This window comes from Chironomus tepperi, unplaced genomic scaffold (assembly GCF_022539635.2).
Source record: "Chironomus tepperi strain 1889 unplaced genomic scaffold, CSIRO-AGI_Ctep_v1 contig_415, whole genome shotgun sequence".
NCBI lineage: Eukaryota > Metazoa > Arthropoda > Insecta > Diptera > Chironomidae > Chironomus > Chironomus tepperi.
The window spans coordinates 627,203-646,603 of NW_027226537.1; the positions used below are offsets into that span (position 1 = coordinate 627,203).

The window sequence follows — 19,401 nt, forward strand, 5'->3', positions numbered from 1 at the left end:
TAGTCAATGAAATCACATTATGTAATAAGTGAACGGTCCCTTGAATATTCTCTGAAGATGATCCTGTCTATGGTTCATGTCGAGTAGCAATAATTTTTGAATTTGATTAAGAAGCACTCAATGCTAAACACAATACCATCAGATCAGTGGTGCCCAACCTTGACATACGGTTCATGGCAATTCCAAAAAGATTTTGACGGCACACAGGTTGCTCACCACTGCATTAGACGTAGAAATGCAGCACCAGATCACTTAAGTGAGTGTTACATGACGACAAGACAAGACGAATAGAAAAAGGAGTCTTTAAGAGTGTTCCATGGCCATGGTCACGCATGACATTGAAAATACCTAATCTTGACTTCTCATAGTGATGAAAAATCTATCGAAATTTGCCAAGGAACAATTTAATGACTTCCTTTTCCTCATCTTCCTTCCTCATTTATTGCTCATTCTTCGTCTTTTTTTCTACAAATTTTCGAAAAAAAAAAACTTTTGCCTGGTTTTGCCGTATCTTCAAAAGCAACAATTTAATCATCATCATCACCGCCTTACCAACAAATCCCTCATTTACATAGCAATTTACATGCTCTACAGATTTCAATAAATTTTCATTATACAGAATGTAAATGAGCGTTGAAGGAAGAAAGAAAAAATCGTGAACTTAATGAATCAAAAAATCATTAATTAAAATTTCCCATGAACAGTTCTGATTTTCGTGGAAATGAAAAAATATTCAATAAACGTTTTGGTTATAAAGCTTATTGGATGGTTTTCTCAAGGTTTTCTATGGAAAAAATTGCGAGCCTTTTTTGTCGTCATTTTTAACTGCTAAATAAACCATTAAAAGAATAAATTTGTTCAAAGGAAATAATTATTGGGTTTGAGCCTATATTTATCATAATTTGAGTAAAATTTTAAAATTTCATATCAGAACTCGGTATTGACTTGAATTTCATATGGTTTACTTGACTTGTCCATATAAAATCCGAGTTGACTTCGAACCCTGATCAATATCCAGCTCAGCTTACCATTAGATAATGATCCAAATACCAGTGTTTAGCAAGAAGATTGAATACCAGCTCGTGCTCGCTTTATACTGGTAGTACACCTTAACAGACAAAATGCTTGCTTTCATGCTACAGAAATACAGGTACGATACCTTAAAAGCAGGCTCTTGGCTTGATAGGGATAGTTTAGGGAGAATTTTGGGTTACTTCGGGTGTACTGTTGAAATGCACTTTAGCAGAATGAATTTAGTAAAACCCACTACGTGGTCTTCTTGGGACTTTTATATGACTGCCAATTAGAGACATTAGTATGGTCTCCTTATGACTGCCAAATAGAGACAGCTTCTATTTGGTGTTGATAAAAGCTTTACTGCAGCCTTAAAACTCAGTTACGGAGTTTTCTTTATTTGTGTCGCTTGGATGACAATGACGTTGCAAATGCATTCATCATGATGTCTTTATGAGGTTGAATGACCGTCATTTGATGGAAAATCGTCATTAAAATGTCGTTAAGTGGTCACGATCAATGTCCAATTTTGCAAGCACGAGTTGCACGATTAAACTCTATTCTCTCCTTTTTAATAATTTGCTTTTTCGTTTCTCAATCTAAATACCGAAAATAAATCATCTTAAAAACGAGTTTCTCAAAAAAAGACAATGATTGTCGGCAGAAACCTTTTAGGTATTTCAAATTAAAATTCGATTAAAATTGAAAGGATTTTAATTTACTGTAAAACTTAGTTTAATGAAAAAGGTATTATAATTGACATAATTAAAATTGACTGAAAGAATTTCGTTCGTCTTTTTTCGAAAAATTTTTCTAATCTTATTAGAAGAAGCCTTGAATAGTAAAGTACTTTTATGTCATACAATACTGAAATTATTTTGACAATTTTTTCAAATCGTATCATTATATTTTAATCAGATTTTAAAAGTTCATTGATTGCTGACAAAACAAAGTTTAGAATGAGTCATGAATATTTTAAGGACATCAAGCGTTTTCGTGAAAGCAGTTCCAAGTCTATCCCCATTCACTAAATTTCAGCTTACACCCGTGCCACATTAAGTGAACGATCTCTGAGAATGTTAATGAAAATTTCAAATGACGAAGTATGTAATAAAAAGCTACTGTATATTCTACATTCTAGGAATATAAAGCTTTTAGTGCATTTATAGAAGATTAAAAAATTTGGGTTAGTCTGTGGATAAAGAATTGATTTTAAAATTGTTGTTCCAAAAACTATACTTAAACCACATTCCCATTCCATATATACCATACATACCACTAAATGACTCTGATAAATTCTTTAATTTCCTTTTTAGTATTCTGCTTTCATTTCATGTTCTTATTATTGTAGCATGTGTAAAACACAATTTAGCAAAAAGCAAATGTTAGCATAAAACCAATTCGTCTATTTTCTCATGCTTGAATTGAGCCTTTATAATCAATGATTATAATGATTTGCATTTTCTGCTTTAATTTTTACCGAATTTACAAAAAATATCTTTTGAAATAAATCTGAATCTATGGAAATTTTGACTTGTTGTCTTCCGAACGGCACACGGTGTGATAAAGTTAGAAAATAGTGTATCTAGTCCAGCATGACTCTACCGTGGGGCCGGTATTTGTCGAATACAACTCGAAGCCAAGGTCATGTCGATCCGAGGACTATTTCACGCTACCTGTCTTTCAGATCTTTAATCGAGAGCTTAATCAAGAATGTAAAATAATATCCTTTGTTCCAAATTTAACTGCATTCTTAGTTCAACAAAACTGCTTTCATAAAATTCAAAAAGTTTCCAAACTTACTCCCTTCTACCAGTAATCCCCGTAATTACGGCAACTGAAAGTAAAATTTTTCATGCTAATCTTTACAAAAGCACATAAAAAACGATGAACGACTACAATAATGTAGATTATGTGATGGAATGTCTGCCATGAAAAATTATTTTTTGCCTCCGTTTCACGCGGATGAAAATGAAGAAAGGAGAAAATCGGAACAATCATTAAAGGTGTCGAATGAAGGAGAACTTTTTACGGAAAGACTGCAAAAGACTTGCCAATTTAAGTAAAATATTTGAGGAAATTATTGGCAGGAAAAATTAAAGTTTGAAATATTTTAAAGTTGAATTTTCATGAAAATTTGTGAAAAATCGCTTAAAAGAATCGCTGAGCTTTTTCGTACACAAAAATTATTTTTATGAAATTTCTTCTTTTGGTGTCAATTTGATACCTCTGTAAAGTAATTATTAAGAAAGTTGTGGATTTTTCTCGTGAATTTTAACAAATTTTAACAAAGCTTTAAGTTCTTCTACCCCATCTTACCCTCTTAGCGTAGCATAATACACAAATGACCACTCACGACGGCTTTTTATCTTGACATCAACAGACAACAGTAATAAGAATTGAACCAAATAATTGAAATTCACAACATTAACATAATTCTTTCACAGTTATGCTTCATTTTATATCTTTTTGTGCGACAAAATAATAAAATTCTGTTTATATTTATTTTGTTTTGTACAAAAATTTGTTAAAATTTGCTTGAGATAGCAAAATAAAAATGTAACATTTAGAAATGAGCCTCCACTGAACTGTTCTTTAAAAGATTGTTCATTTATTACTTGCTTTTACAGTCATTTAATAGAAGGGACACTGCTAATTGGCTCTTTCGAACGACACAATGGATCCTCACAACTTTATTTGTCAGTGATGTAGGGGTCAAATGGAGGGACCATCCATTTGGTAATTTTAAAATAAATTTTTTTTAAGGATTTTTTAAGGAATTTAATTTTAATGTGTGAAAACCAGTCAGTTGTGAATTGAATAAAAAATTTGAAACAAGGAGTCAAATGGCTAAGGCTTCTCTAAGTATAGTCTTGACATTGGAAACACTAACAAACGATAAAAAGGGAGACTAGTGTCATTCCTTTACTTCTTAAATCCTTGGCGAAGGCGCGCGAGGGCCCACTGTCGCATTTAGAGTTCGTTGGATGCTGGATCTGTCTTTAGATAAATTCAGGCAGTTACTAATTCCCAGCACTTTTGCGTTTATAATTTATATCGAATGTTAAAAATGTAATTGTAAATGAAATCAATATTAAAACAATCGTGGAGTTAAATAAACTTAAACTAAACCTTACATGCCACTATTACAGTTTTCATATTAATTTATAAAGCTATGTTTGTTAACAAAATTTACATCCACAATTTAGTGCTGTAGATTAATCTCACTATAATCCACAAATTTATTAGATGAATTTTATTCAATGTCATGTCATGTTTAACATTCATGTTCTATGTGATGTATCGACACGTTTGAAACAGCATAGAAACACATACAATTTAAATTAACTCAGCATGCGAAATGTAGCGATAAGATGAAAAAATAAATTTTTTGGAATTTTTTTTATCACCTTAATATTCATACTTGTACATGTACTGATATTGAAAAGGGTAGATTGCTTTTGTATAAATAGACAAACTTTGCTCGACACAAAAGTTTCAATTTTCATATCACCATAAAATGTAATGAAATGAATACTTGCTGCCATCATATTGCGCTATACCGTCATAGAGTCTTTTTCACATTCAATTATATTTTTTATGATGCTTTTGTATAAATTAAAACTTTTTCATTCCTTCTCTCGATGTACAAATGTTGCTCATAAAATCTTCATATTCTGACTTATTACCCTAACAAGCAAAGAGCGCGATCAGATCGCGCTTTTTAAAAATTAAATTTTCATCTGATGACGCTCAAAAAAGCGTGATCTTTCATACAAATTGTGATCGCAGCAGGGTACCATAAAAATCGCGCTCTCAAGATTACGCTATTTTACTTGCATGCAAGTTAAATTAAGAGCGTGTTCAAGAGCATGCTCAGCTGATTACGATCATAAAATGTCCTTATGATTATACTCTTGAGAACATGTTGGCTCAAATACGATCTAAAGCATGCTTTAAAAAATATGCTTTTGAGCATGACCTATTGAGCACAATTGCAAAATTACACTCAAATGAGTTCACTCTTGAGCACGATAATCAGATCATGGTAGTTTGAGCACAATCTAGAGCATATTTTTATAAAATATGCTTTTAAGCATGATTAACTGAGCACAATTACAAAACTTTATTCAAGTTTCGTAAAATCTGAAATAAAACTATTTAAAAAGAAACGATGATTCAAATTATAGAAGTAAGTTTTATATTTATTTAATAAATTTATGTATATATAGGATAATAATATAGCAAAAATAATTTCAGTCCTGGGTTTGAACTAGGACCTTCAGAAGGAAAATGTTCAAAATATTGTCAAAAATTCCATGATATGTATGGACTTGTTGAAAAATCGGTACATCTTGCGGGTTTGTCGGGACACAGCAGCAAGGTAGAAAAGTACAGCATTTGGCCGCCCTACGTACTATCTAATAAAGAAAAATAAATTAATATAATTTAGTTAAAAATTATAATGTAAATCATATTACCTTTTTCAAATCTTTGAGCAAAGAGTCGTTGCTAATTTTAAGTATTTTGGAATTTTCGTCATCAGAGCCGGAAAGGTCTTTCTAGTGGTACCGAGCTTCAATGTATGTTTCTAAATAAATAATGATTAGCGCATGTTTTTGTTGATTGCATATAAAGTATCTTACCATTAACCACCATCAAACTTTGAACACAAGAACTGTTTTTGCTGCACTGTTTTATCACTCATCATTTTTTCTGGTGTCTTATTTTTTGATGTTTACTCATTGAAGTCTGAAATGCGAATGACGAATAATTCGAAAAACACTTGTATTTATACTAAAATTTTTTCCAAAATAATTTTTTTCTTTAATTCAAAGTTTTTTGAAGTTGACATTCATAGTCGAATGTCAACTCTTAAATAATGATGAAATTTGACAGTTGACATTCATAGTCGAATGTCAACTCTTAAATAATGATGAAATTTGACAGTTGACATTCATAATCGAATGTCAACTCTTAAATAATGATGAAATTTGACAGTTGACATTCATAATCGAATGTCAACTCTTATAAAATGATGAAATTTGACAGTTGACATTCATAGTCGAATGTCAACTCTTATAAAATGATGGAATTTGACAGTTGACATTCATAATCGAATGTCAACTTTTATAAAATGATGGAATTTGACAGTTGACATTCATAGTCGAATGTCAACTATCAATTATCAATGAAATTCTTAAGTTGACATTGTTTTTTTGAATGTCAAGTCATGTCATATTGATGGAAAATCATTAGTTGACATTGGTTTAAAAATTTGAGATCTGGAAAAATCATCACATTAATTTGCATATTCACAAAAATGTTACCTTATAAACATGCTTTTGAGGACGCTTTTCAAGTGATTTCCTGATCATGATCTTTTGAACACAAAAAAACAACACAATCACTTACATATTCTTAAGATTATAACCCTTTGAATATGCTCTTGAGGATGCTTTTAATGTGATCTTCTGATCATAATCTTGTGAGTATGTAAATGAGTACGGTAATAAGAAACTTGCATGCAAGTTTATTTATTAAGATCATGATTGAGTACGCTATTGATCATGTTCAATAGCATAATCTTAAGAGGATGTTAAAAAAGCGTACTCTCAAGCGTCATCTCTATCGAGAGCGCGCTCTTTGCCTGTTAGGGTTATTTGGCAAAAAAATAATATTTCCTTGGATTTTCTTTTGCTGTCAAAGCTTCTCCTCATATTCAAAACGACTTCAAACTTTTCACATTAAAACAATTTTCCAATCGTTAAACTTACAGTTTGGTTCTTTTTCTTAAAAAAGAAATAAAGTCATCAAGACGATATAAGTTTATGAACGGAAAGAGTTTCTGTTTCTTCATAATAAGACTTTTCAATTTCAATGAGGCTGTGGCAATATCAAATGAATTTAACTACAGGGGTGGAGGCTGAAATTCAAGGGGGAGTCGATAATGGTTTAGTATGGAATGGGAACTCTCTGAACGGATGTTTTCTCAAATAATCGAGAATCCTAGTAATTTCCTAGTAATTCGAAGAATTTTTTCTTAAAAAACGGAGGAATTGACACTCGAAACACTTCTCATCCTGCATTATTGATCATGGTTGATAGGCACAATCTGGTTCTTCAATTTGACTTCTTAGCTTGTAATTAAAGATGGCGGCTTGCTAGACCAACACATCCTGCATTAACAAGAGTCTTGTTTGACACCGCCCTACAATGTTACATGAATCGACGATCTCTTGCTCGAGAAGATTATGCTTTTACATGAAGGAGTTAAACTAGGTATAGCAACAGCCACATATATTACGCGTTCACCTCTTTTAGAAGAACACCCTGAATACACCCCCGAATTTTACTAACTCCAAACAACAGCAAACTACTTTTGGTAGAAGCTGACTTTGTTAAAAAAAAACCTGAATTCATAATTGCATTGTTTTGCTGTTTGAAACATAATTGCAATGATTTCCAGATGGTGCAATCTCAACTAAGAACAGTATTTATGGCAAGAAACTGATATTTTTGAATGTGGCGAAAATCTATAGACTGTTGATCTCTGCAAATCGCAACAGTTGTTTTTGAGCAAACTAAATCTTGAGCCTTTCACGTCATTGAAATCCAGAGCTGCTATGGCGCGATTAAATACCGAAGTCATCTAGCCACTTAAAAAGCTGTTGCCAGGTTTTTGATGCCACATTCACCTCATGCTTATTTTTTGGTAAAAAATTTCTTTTCCTTTTCAAATCTTTTTAACCATAAAAACCCACTTTGAAAACTTTGGCACATCCAATTCTGTTTCCCACATTTTAAGAATATCAAGTGTTTTTGTACCGGATTAAGATTAATGAATGGTAAATTTTGAATGCACATAAGTTGCTATAAAGAAAACATTTATGTATTTATGTATTTTGTGTTCACAGAATCAGATGATTCGATGACCCCTGACTTTTGAACTTATTGTGTATATTCGAATATTTTGGTAAAATTTCTGTTCATGAGTGAATAAAAAAAAAGAATTTCCAAAAGAATGAACTGAACATTTTCATATTCGAAACAACAAACTTATGGTTTCTGCATTTTATATACAGTTCAAACAACAATTTTCATGTCTTGCAAATGTAGAAATCAACAAATTTGTTCATTCGTTCATAAAAAATGCTAAATAAAACTTTATTTATTCAGTTAGCATACATAGTTATGTAGAATTATGCAGAAAATCTGCTCATATTCACCTGTGACAACTTTTCACTTTTTAATTCAATTGAATAAAATTCTTGCGATAAATGATTCCATTGTTTCCTTAATAAATGACATTTTACATCGAACAATAAATGCTGACATTTGAGATATTTAAATGGAGATACAGTTCAATGGGAATATTTCAAAGTGACACAGTCTGCAAATATAACAATTTCAGATTGTAAAATGTAAAATTGCATCTCACGAATGACTTCTTTTTATTTGACTTTGAAGCTTGCAGGGATGTTTAATTTAAAACCAGGTATTAATACTCGAGAGACACAAATGAAAACAGAGCTTCATCCGAAACAGAGCTTTTAAAGCTTCATCTTACTTACTTACTTCGATGACCGCACAGATCAACTGTGATCCAAGGGCTCCCTCAGATGAAGCCTAAAGCAGGTTCTATCGCCAGCTCTCGCCTGCCAATTGTCAATACCAAATGCAATACTACCTCTATCAACAGCTTTCTTCCAAAAGTTCTTTGGTAAAGCTTCATCAAAGCTCCTTTATTAACATCACATGGAAACCACCTCCACATGGCGTCCAATTGACTGCTAAAAGATGTATCACAGTCTCACAAGCTCCGAGAAGTAGCCTTCTTGATGTATGCCTCTCGAGATTAATACCTGATGTAAGACGACTTCATGTGGCGTCTAAATTGTATCTAAGGACTTTAGCGGAGTCTTAAAGCAAATTGAGATTGACACCAAATGGAAGCCCCTTCCTTGTAGCATCCATATGGCTGCCAAATAGAGGAAACCTCCATTTAAAATTCCATTTCATTTGTGTCCTTCGAAAATTAAGTTATGACAAGCTTAAACCCTTAAAATTGCTGTTTTGTTGTGGAATAGGACCTAAAAATCAGCACTAAAACGTAACCAGCATCGGTAATCAGTGCTCGTACTGAAAACCTGATTTTCCCCCTCTCATGTGTCAAAAGCACATAAAAAGATTTATTTAAATACGTCTACACTTTAACAATTTCCATTGCTACATTACATTGTCTCTTTATACACCCCACGACCTTGAAAAAGATACAATCAGCATATTGTCATCCTACACCCATCAATAGTAAACTTAATACGTGCGCAGCTTCTGAAAGATTCTCATTATTCTTACATCTTTTTCATGGTCGTGAATATATTCCATGTAAGCAGAGCATTCATCAAAATTGCTACAAAAAGAAAACCGAACGAATGAATGCATTTTTCTTATTATCGTCATTATGATGTTAACGTGATACGTACGAACCTGATGCAACATTCTCGAAAAGTACATTTCTTCATACGACAACTATCATCTTGTGTGAGTACTTGCCGTACCTAAATGAGTAGATGTAAAACCAATAGAATGTCATACAAAACGTAGTAAATAAGAAGGATAAGATTGTTAAATAAAAGTGTGAAGTTTATTTGCATTGACAACAAAAGGAGCAATAGAAGAGAAATGTTTGATAGATAATGCTGGATATGAATGAAAGGAAAAAGACAAGTGGAAGTTTCTCCATCAACACCATAAATGATGCATGAAAGAACGAATGAAGATGGCACTTATCGTATTTAACATTGTTACTTGATTCATCACAAAAGCTTTAAATGGTGATGCATTCTCTCAGTAATGTGGTTCAGTATTTCTCGTTATGGTTGATGTGATTTTTAAATTCAATTATCTGATGTCGAAAGAGCGATAAAATTTTGAATGAAATTTCAGTTCAATGTTCGAAAGCTGTCTTGTGGTTCGAAATTTGAACCTTTGTGACTTGTCAACCATATGCTTAGATATTAGCGGGACAATTTGACGAACCGCAGTGAGAGCATCGCCATGTCTTTCAGTTAAAATACCGATGGCACTGTGCCCTTTGCGAGCACGGCCTTCTGATCGACCAAGTAACTCAAATGCCAAGTTGACAACTAAACATTGGGTCGCAGCCTGCCATGCCTTACTCGAGCAACTCAAATGAAGAAGGCTTCGCCACAGAGCCGCTAAATAATCCTTTATTTAGCCACGTGGAGGGGCTTCTATTTGGCATTAATAAAAGAGCTTTATTAGAGTACCAATAGTATCGAGACGGAGCCTTCTACAATTTTGTCGCAAGAGTTACCAGAAGACTCAAACTATAGGCCATTTAAGGATCATGAATCTTCATGTTCGACGTCATTTTTGAACGACTTCATAAGCTTTAATCTGATTCTCAGAATATCGTATTTGCATTTCTACTGAAAATTTGATATTCCTGAAGTAATATTTGCTTTTGCATTCAGACAAGCTTATTTATTATCCCGCCAACAGCGAAGCTTTCAGCAAAGATTTGCGCTTCTAGAAAACTAAAACAGAAACTAATTAACTTGTCATATCTTTACAGATAAAATCATAAGAGCTTTTACGTAAGCTCAACAAAGTACGTACTTGTTGTTGAATGGAAAACATAGAGCTATTATATCCTGAATTGCTGCATTAAGCAGTAAACAAAAACAGTACTTCATTTTTTATTTATTTATTCTTGTTGTTTCTTTTCCCTCAGGAGTTCCGACATCGAGCATTCTTTCAACGGGAGTGCACGTAAAATGGAAGATAAACAATGGCTACTAAAACTCTCACAATTGAAAAATGCGACACGAAAAGTCACAATTATAACGAAATCAACGACACAATTGAATACATCATCAACATTGGACAATGACATTTTTGAATATGCTGCAAATAATGAATTTCTTAGCTCATTATCATTGCTGACATTAATTATATTATATGGAATTGTTGTGTTTAGTGGAATATGTGGAAATTCAACGTTACTTATTTCATTATGCTCGCAATCGACAGCACGTGTGAAAAATCCTTTATTGCTGGCACTATGTACAGCTGATTTACTTGTTTCATTAGTGTCAGCACCTCTGACTATTATAGGCGTTATTTTGCGAATGCAAAGCAGAACAATGTCATATGTTGTAGTTAACATTGGATGTAAAGCCTTTCATTATTTACAGGTATGTATGTGTCTCGTTTGAACATTTTAATCCTATTTATTGATGATATGTGCTTCATATGAATTCATAAGCAACAACTATGTTGTTTGAACATGATTCCTGTTCTAAATAATCACCAAAACAAAACAATTATTGGGTTCAATAGCATTAATTATAAACTAATATTTAGGCATACATATTTGCTATATCTACAGTTTGTTATGATATAATTTGAATTTGTATGTGATCGAACAGGTGAATCAGCTTAAAAGATTTTCATATACATGCAACAAGTCCATTAAATTATCTTTTGTTATTGACTTATTGAATTAGATGACTACTTTGTTTGAAAGGATATAAAATGGATGATGAGTACTTTGTATTACCATAATATTGGTCTGGTCATTAAGTATGAGATTAAGTAAATTCCCAGAATGCATGATGTCTGTGATGGGTGGAGTCTGGGGTATCGAGCCATATATAAGCGAATCTATCATTGCGATAGTAAGGACTCTGTGGTCGAGTGGTTACGTAACAGGTCAGAAATCTGTACCACTCTTTTGTGTGAAGATGTATGTTCGATTCCAATCAGAGTCGATCTCTCAATTATTATATAGAGTTCTTTTGATACGACAAAGATTCGTACAATGTGTACGACATTACATTTGATTAGAATCCTAAACGACATAAAGATTCATTCGAAATACAAATGGAGTTTAGAGTCAATTTAGTATGAACTCCATGTCAACTTCTCATTCTACTTTGTGGTCGATTGGGTGTAGATGCTGATAGAACCCTGATAAGCTTGTATGATTGTACATTGCATGTGTCTAGACGTGATTTTGTATATTGACTAGCTCTAAAATTTGAGAGAAAGTTCAGATTTCTGTATCGCTTTAGATTAGTATTGCCCAAACTTTTTTGTGACATGGCACATATTGGCGATAAGCCAATATGAAAATTGAGTGACACATTTATGTTAGTGATACACTTGTGTCAGCGACATATTAGGCACAAAGTGATGTGTTTTGCATAGAAAGTACAGTACAAAACTTTGTCTATGTCTGGCCCTTGACTTATCCTCGACACAACCATTATCATAAATAAGAAATAAGAATCAAGTTTAGTCTATTTTAAATCATGCGATATCCAACAAAACTCAAAAAATATTTTATTTTAATAATCTTTTCCTGTGAATACTGAATATACCTTCAAGTGAGAATGTCTGCAGTTCAAAGCAAAACTTTTTAACGATTTGAATGTAAGTTAGTAAAACTTCCATAAACTTTTTCTCCAGCATGTGCAATATCTTTCAATATCAATGAATCCTTCCAAGTATGTGCAAATAATCGATTAGATTTATCAAAATTTATCTGTTAGGGAACGGAAAAAGCTCTTTAGGACTGTGAAAATCAGCTATCAGGTTTCTCCGTAACATTAAATAAATACGTGTATGGATACGATAGAGACAACACTTATTCGATTTTTATTCCATTAGAAAGAAAAAAGTCATAAAAGTTAATAATTCAATCCCAATGATATGATATGGATTTAATGTCCTACATACACATTCAAAAGTTTTTTTTTTATTGTGTCGCCCATAAAGTGATATCACAACATAGAACTCATGGCATCATCACATGATGATCACATTCAATGTCATGAATTTATAAAGTACAGAAGTGGAAGAAACGAGCAAAAAATGTCATTTCCTACCATTTTCGCTGAAACATCCGTCACTCAATTTTTTAACATCTTACTCATTTCTTTAATTTGCAGTCTTTTCCTGTCGCAGCGAGTAGTTTATGTCTCCTCATGCTATCATTAGATCGTTATGTAACTGTTAAACATCCAAGACTGGCACAATTACGTCAACGACAATTTCTTCCTTCAATTTTGGCATTTCTTTCATGGATTGGATCTGCGATATTGTGCATACCGCTATTACTAGTCTATAGAGTATTCACGGCCTCATCATCATCATCACCATCATCATCATTCAAGACAACGACGACGCCATATACAGCATCATCGACATCGTCATCGCCATCATCGACCGTAACAGGACATCAATTAATATCTTCTACAACATTTCCAATTTATCGTAATAGCAATTTAATTAATGACAAAAGACTTTGTGTCTCCGATTATGGATCAAGTGAATGGCATATCGTGTTCATAGTATCGTACGTTAGTATCGTATTTATAATTCCCATTATAGGCGTTATTTTCAATCACATAGGTAAGAATTTATTGACTAATACAAGAAGATCTCATTCATTTTCATTCCATGCTCTTCTTGACTCTCTATAGGTGTTCGTAGAAAATTATGTGCATTATCACTAACAGCTCGTGCTCAGCATGGTGAGCTACCGTTGCCAATGCCAACAATACTCCGGCGTCCAACACATATGATATTAGTTACGGGAATGACTCCAAATGGCCTCAATGTACCCGACTCATCACATGATGATTATCTTAGTCCACAAAAGTCATCAAGTAGACGTAGCAATGGCAGCGATAGTAATCAATGTGGAGTCAATCGACTGAATAGTAATCGAAGATTTAATGGATCGTCTAGCATCATAAATCCGTCTAATAGTAAAAATGGTCTTGGTACAGATGAAGAGAATCGCAATTTAATGGCTGAAACTCGATTTCGTGCAAGTCCGAGAACACCCAGGTTAGTTGTTAATGAAAACTGCTGCTGATTTTTTGATGAACATTTGCAAATTCGCATTTACCTTGTCATGCTGATAAATTGAAAGTCAATTCCTTGAGCAGGAACTTATTTGATGTAAAAATAACCTTTTTGTAAATAAATTGATGATTTATCACTTCGGATTGGAATATAAAGTGAGTGTCATAAAACCTTAGCTTAGTAAAGATTTTCCAATCTTCATTCTTGTTTGATTAAAGAAATGCATAGTTGACTTTACGTGACTTTATAAGAATGTGATAGCTGAAGATAGTAAAAGCTACTGAAGTTCAGATCGTTGAGCTAAAATTCCACAGAGATTTCAATTAATTTTTAATTTTTTGTGTAAATATTGAGCCAAATTTGCTGGATATCCATAAACCCCTTAATTCGTTTTAAGGATTAAATCAATTTAAATTAATTAATTTGGATATGAATCATGTTCGTTTGAAGAAAATAAATATTTAAACCAGCGGTGGGCAACCTGACGTCCGCGACACACTTGTGAGTCGCCAAAAGCTTTTGCAAATGCCATGAACTTTATGTCGTGTGCGGGTACGGTCGAGGCTGATGCCACTAACTGTGGTAAAACCTGTGCCTGAAAAATAACAGGTTACCCACAACTGATTCAAACAAATGAAATAATCATAAAATTTTAAGCTTGTGAACACGATTTCTTTGCTAAAACTTTACCGTCATTAGTGCCCCTTTCTTAAATCTACTTTATCCAGCTTTATGCAACGTAAATATTCACAAAAAAAACTTTTACTTCTTAGTTGCTGTAATCATGGTGATGTTCGCTTAAAAGTTGTTCCAGAAGCTTTTAAACTTTAACCTTCATAGACATTGTAATCAATGCTGTTAAATATTTAAGAAAAGCTTTGAAGTTTTTATTTGGGATCATTTACTTACTACGTCCAATAAGTGTGGGAATAAGTCTGATTTAAACGATAGAAATTCCAAGAATTTCAATGTTCATTTTTGGAAAAAATAGTAGCCATTGCGATTGTTCCCAATTCAGTTCCTTTTAAGGCTTCCTATAGTAAATGTTGGTATTTTTCCGAATAGCACATGCTGAGATGCTGTCCACACGGTAATCATTTGGACATTATTATCAAAATTAAACAGGATTCATTTGGCAGTGATTAATATTTAGCAACCACTTGAATAGACACTTGGATAATTTTATCAAGTAAATGACATTTGGTTCTAACAATGTAGCCCACCCGGCCGCTATGTGAATAACATTTCAATGTGCACCGATTGGATTTAGTTGAAGAAAGTGACCCGAACAGCATAATGCGATAAACTACATTTTTCACCATGAAAATCGGTCAAAATTTGCCCACTCGGTGCCAACAAGACAAATTCGCGTCCTGCCGTTAATACATCGACGTACCGGTGCTTTAACAAACACGCTGCGCTATTCGGCTGTCGTATGCAGAGTTTTTGAAGCTAAATGAATGTTAATATTAATCATAACATTATCACTTCTGGCTTTGCTCATGGCAAAGCTTTGTAAACCAAAAAGTATTGCCGATGGGAAAAGCAAAAAATTTTTTTATATTATTTAATTTTCTCCTCAAGGAAAAATGAAGAAGAAGGAACAGGAAAAAGTTTCAATTTTCAAATAAATAATTCAAACAAGTCTCATATAATTCAACTCCTCATCCTCGCTTGCTTCTTTCCCCTTGAGAATTCTTCCTGCCTTTTTTTCCAACAAATTCAACTTGTTCTTTTTCATCATCTTTTATTTTTACCTCAAGCACATCCATTAGCAATTTTCTACTTATTGCTTTCTCATCTTTTTTTCATTGTTTGTATACGGCAAGAGAGAAACTTAAAGCTTGACGATTGGGCAACAGCTTCATTATTGAAACATTTAACATAATTGCAAAAAAGGAAAAGAACGGAAAAAGTTTTTCCTTTGCGTAGCATCGCTATGGGAGTATTGTTTACAGATCATTCTAAATTGTTTTATTTGACTTGATTGTAATTTTTTTTTCGGGTGGTTCATTAATGTCTAAAATGACTGTGAAATTTTTTTTTTTTTGGTTCTTCATTGTTTCGGTCTCGATTGACTTTCATTGATTACATCGATCTAACTTTTTTTTATTGATTTTTCATCAAACGGAACTGGTTTTCCTGAGTCGGTTGTAATTTTTCTTTGTTGGATATAAATTGATGAAATTGTTTTTATGATTTTTGAAAAGTATTAATTTTTCATGAATTTATTTTTAAACTTTTATGGTTCTCGTTACCAAGACCAAAACTTTTTGATCTCGGTGTCGATCGTATTTAAGTTTTACACTCATTTGGGGTATAAATACTTAAGATTATTAATTCATTATAAACTGTTCGTTCTTACATTGTATTTTGTTCATATTGTATTCAAGAGTTCGGCCACAATTGACATTAAATTTTTAAGCCTTTTTAAGGTAAGGATTAGTTAAGACAGTGACACTCAAACCATGCTGTCTTCGAATAACCGCGACAAACTGCTGAACAAACTGGTGGTGTCTTGAATTTTATTTCAAAAAATCCTTACTAACTGTACTCGAAGGACTTATTCTACTTGTACCGTGTCCTTCGGGTGTCTTACTCTAGATTTTACTTCAAATGGAAATGTCTAAAAACTCTTTTACGTAGGTGGTGATCATTTCATCACATCAAATCACCAGACCGAAAGAAATTTCTTTGAATTTTGTCTGTAAATGAGTATTAATGAAGGGATCATTTAATTTTTGCTTTCCGCTTTGCTGGATTAATTTGCAATTTTGGTATAATTAACATGAATTATCTGTTAATTTCTTTTTGATATATCGTTAATTAATTGTGTTAATCCTAATTTGTTTATTATGAGTTAATTAACATCTGTAAAAAGGCTAAACTTGTTGAGTTTAATTAGATATTCAGATCTTGTAATAGATAATTTTTACACACAATTATTCGGAATGTGATATCTTTTTTATCAAGCTTGAACAATTTTTGTTGTCATAGTTTTTTTTTTTGAACTGGAAGGACGTCCTTGCTCTTTTTCTGGTTGGTTATACTAAGGGGCCGTTCATTTTACGTAACTCAATAAATCGATTTTTAATCCCCAATTCCTCCACCTTCTAACAAAGTAGTGAACACTTCTCTTCCCTAACCCCGTAATTTTCGAACGTTCCCAAATCGTTCGCATTATTTGACTCATTTTGTATGTTACTCTGAAGGCGTTCATTTGGTAAGTAACGCGAAAGATCGATTTTTTGAAAATGAACCCCATCTCTCCTTTGTCCACTCATTCCTCGTAAAAGCGTTACGGAATGAGTGAACGGTCTCCTAACACTCTTACATACGTGTCGTTCCTGATAACTAGAGTTAGAAGTCGACTCAAATTAGTATGAAATCAAGCCGATTTGAGTCTATTTTTCATGCAATCCGAATTGATTTAAAGCTCCTCTGATAACATCTTAAAATCGACCTCACACAATTCAATGTAAAACAATAAAATCATTGAGTTCTAAAATAAATCAGCAAAAAATGCGCATTTTATCAATTGTCACTTTATCATCACATCATTAAACTTACAAAATCAATATATACTCACCAAGAATAATTCATTCAATATCTGACGATAAAAAAAAATATTTATTTACAGATCAATACGACGAGTACAAAATCAACAAATACAAACTCGTTTAAATTCACCACCAATTCCGCCAGCAGAACTGCCAATACCGCAAACATCTACATTACGAAGTCGAAGACGACTTGCAAATATTCTTGTTGTTGCCGGTTTCGTTTTTATGGCATGTTGGTCACCTCACGTCATTTGTTTAATCTTTCGAGAATTTTCAATAACAAGTGGATGCTCAAATACTGTAACGGAATTCGTGATGCTTTTAGGTAATAAAAATAAATCAAATTGACTTCATTTCAAATTTCCGATGTGATTTTTGTTCATTTTTTCTTCCTTTTATTTAGGATTTGCACATTCAGCCGTATCGCCAATACTTCATTGGGTTCTCAATTATAATTCATTGCGTCAATCAGCCTGTCAACCATTTGCAAAACTCAATTCGGCACAACGATTTTTACGCTCACATTTAAGATTTACTGGTCCACCACCAGCACCACCAAGTAGTACGAATGAAGCAGCACTTGGACCATTCAATCCAAGATTTATTAAACAACGTCCACAAGTTCATAAGCCGCCGGCCTCTTCTCATTATCTTTATTGAGCTTCAGCAATACATATAAATGTGAAATATATCTTCAATAATGTGAAAAAAAGGGAAAAAAGGAAGCTGTGGACAACGAAGTGGAGAATCATTAGAAATAATAATAATTTATAACAATAGATCTAGGTCTATTGAAAGGGGATTGACGTCTATTTGTATGAATGAGATGAAGGCAAGCAAAAAAAAAAGAGTATTTAAGCATGAAAAAGTTAACAATAAAAGCTTTCTTTAATAACAGTTTTTACTGGAAAATGGGATCGTCTGTAATTAATATCATTGAATGAACTAAGAGATTTGAGGTGATGCATTAATGTTGAAATAAATAAAAAATATATTTAATGGATGATCTAAAATAATAAATAATTGGCTCATTTTAGTATCATCCTATTGTGTGTGTAAAAGGGGTCCACATAATATATGCATCATCATCACTATCTCTTTTTTTATGTATGAATGTTGGTACAATGGGATGAAATCGTCAATAGAATATGATTAATGCATATGAATAGAGTGTGCTGTAGTTCATAATGTAGGGTCTTAGAAAAAAGGAAGTCTAGTTCGATGAAAATAAAGTTTATATTCAGGATTATGTTTACTGTTAGTTATATAATTTTCAATATTATTTTCTGATGAGTTTCGATCGACTTTAGTGAATTTATGGGTTGTGAATCAAAATAATTTCGGATCAAAATCAAAAAATTTGATTCTTATTGCGGAGCTTTTACTAAGCTTTAATCGAAAAACACGAGGTTAACCGTCCATAATAGATTTATATTGAAATTTATCATGAAAATGATCAAAAGTCATTTTGCAAAATTTCGTATGATGCAATAAAATATAGAATATTTTGGCAATGTCACGAGCTGCATGCCAAATGCAATTCTGGTCGTGAATTGTCACCAAAGAGTGTCATAGCACAAAATAGTTTAGACAACATAAAGGATTTAGTGAAATTCGAAATGCTGACCACATTGTCACATTAAGAATGAATATTGAACATTTTACATCTGTACGCAATGAACGCTCCCGTGTAGCACGATGCAAACCACCGCTTTCTTTAAAATGAATCACAAAATCAGGACAACTTCGTGCCTTGCAGTGAATATGGCGACAAAGAGATGCCCTACTGAATATCTTGTGCTTTTCGGGACTCAATTTCACTTATTTATTCACCAAAGTCTCAATAGTCAAGGTTGACTCTAGCTAGTTTCAAATTACCTCAATTCCAACTTAATCAAGCTTAACGGGCAAAAATTCTAGT

At 32.8% G+C, this 19,401-nt stretch overlaps 1 protein-coding gene across 1 annotated transcript in view; it reads left to right on the forward strand.

Moving 5' to 3' along the window:
• The window catches only part of LOC139097193 (cholecystokinin receptor-like), an 88,769-nt gene extending 70,336 nt beyond the window's left edge, over positions 1-18,433 (forward strand). Inside the window, exons 3-7 of the mRNA XM_070648985.1 lie at positions 10,775-11,237; positions 12,996-13,458; positions 13,530-13,899; positions 17,558-17,805; positions 17,884-18,433. Of these exons, the coding sequence (XP_070505086.1) occupies positions 10,818-11,237; positions 12,996-13,458; positions 13,530-13,899; positions 17,558-17,805; positions 17,884-18,140 (1,758 nt within the window). The 5' untranslated portion in view covers positions 10,775-10,817 and the 3' untranslated portion in view covers positions 18,141-18,433. The remainder of the gene's footprint in view (positions 1-10,774; positions 11,238-12,995; positions 13,459-13,529; positions 13,900-17,557; positions 17,806-17,883) is intronic.
• The last annotated feature ends 968 nt before the right edge of the window (positions 18,434-19,401 follow it).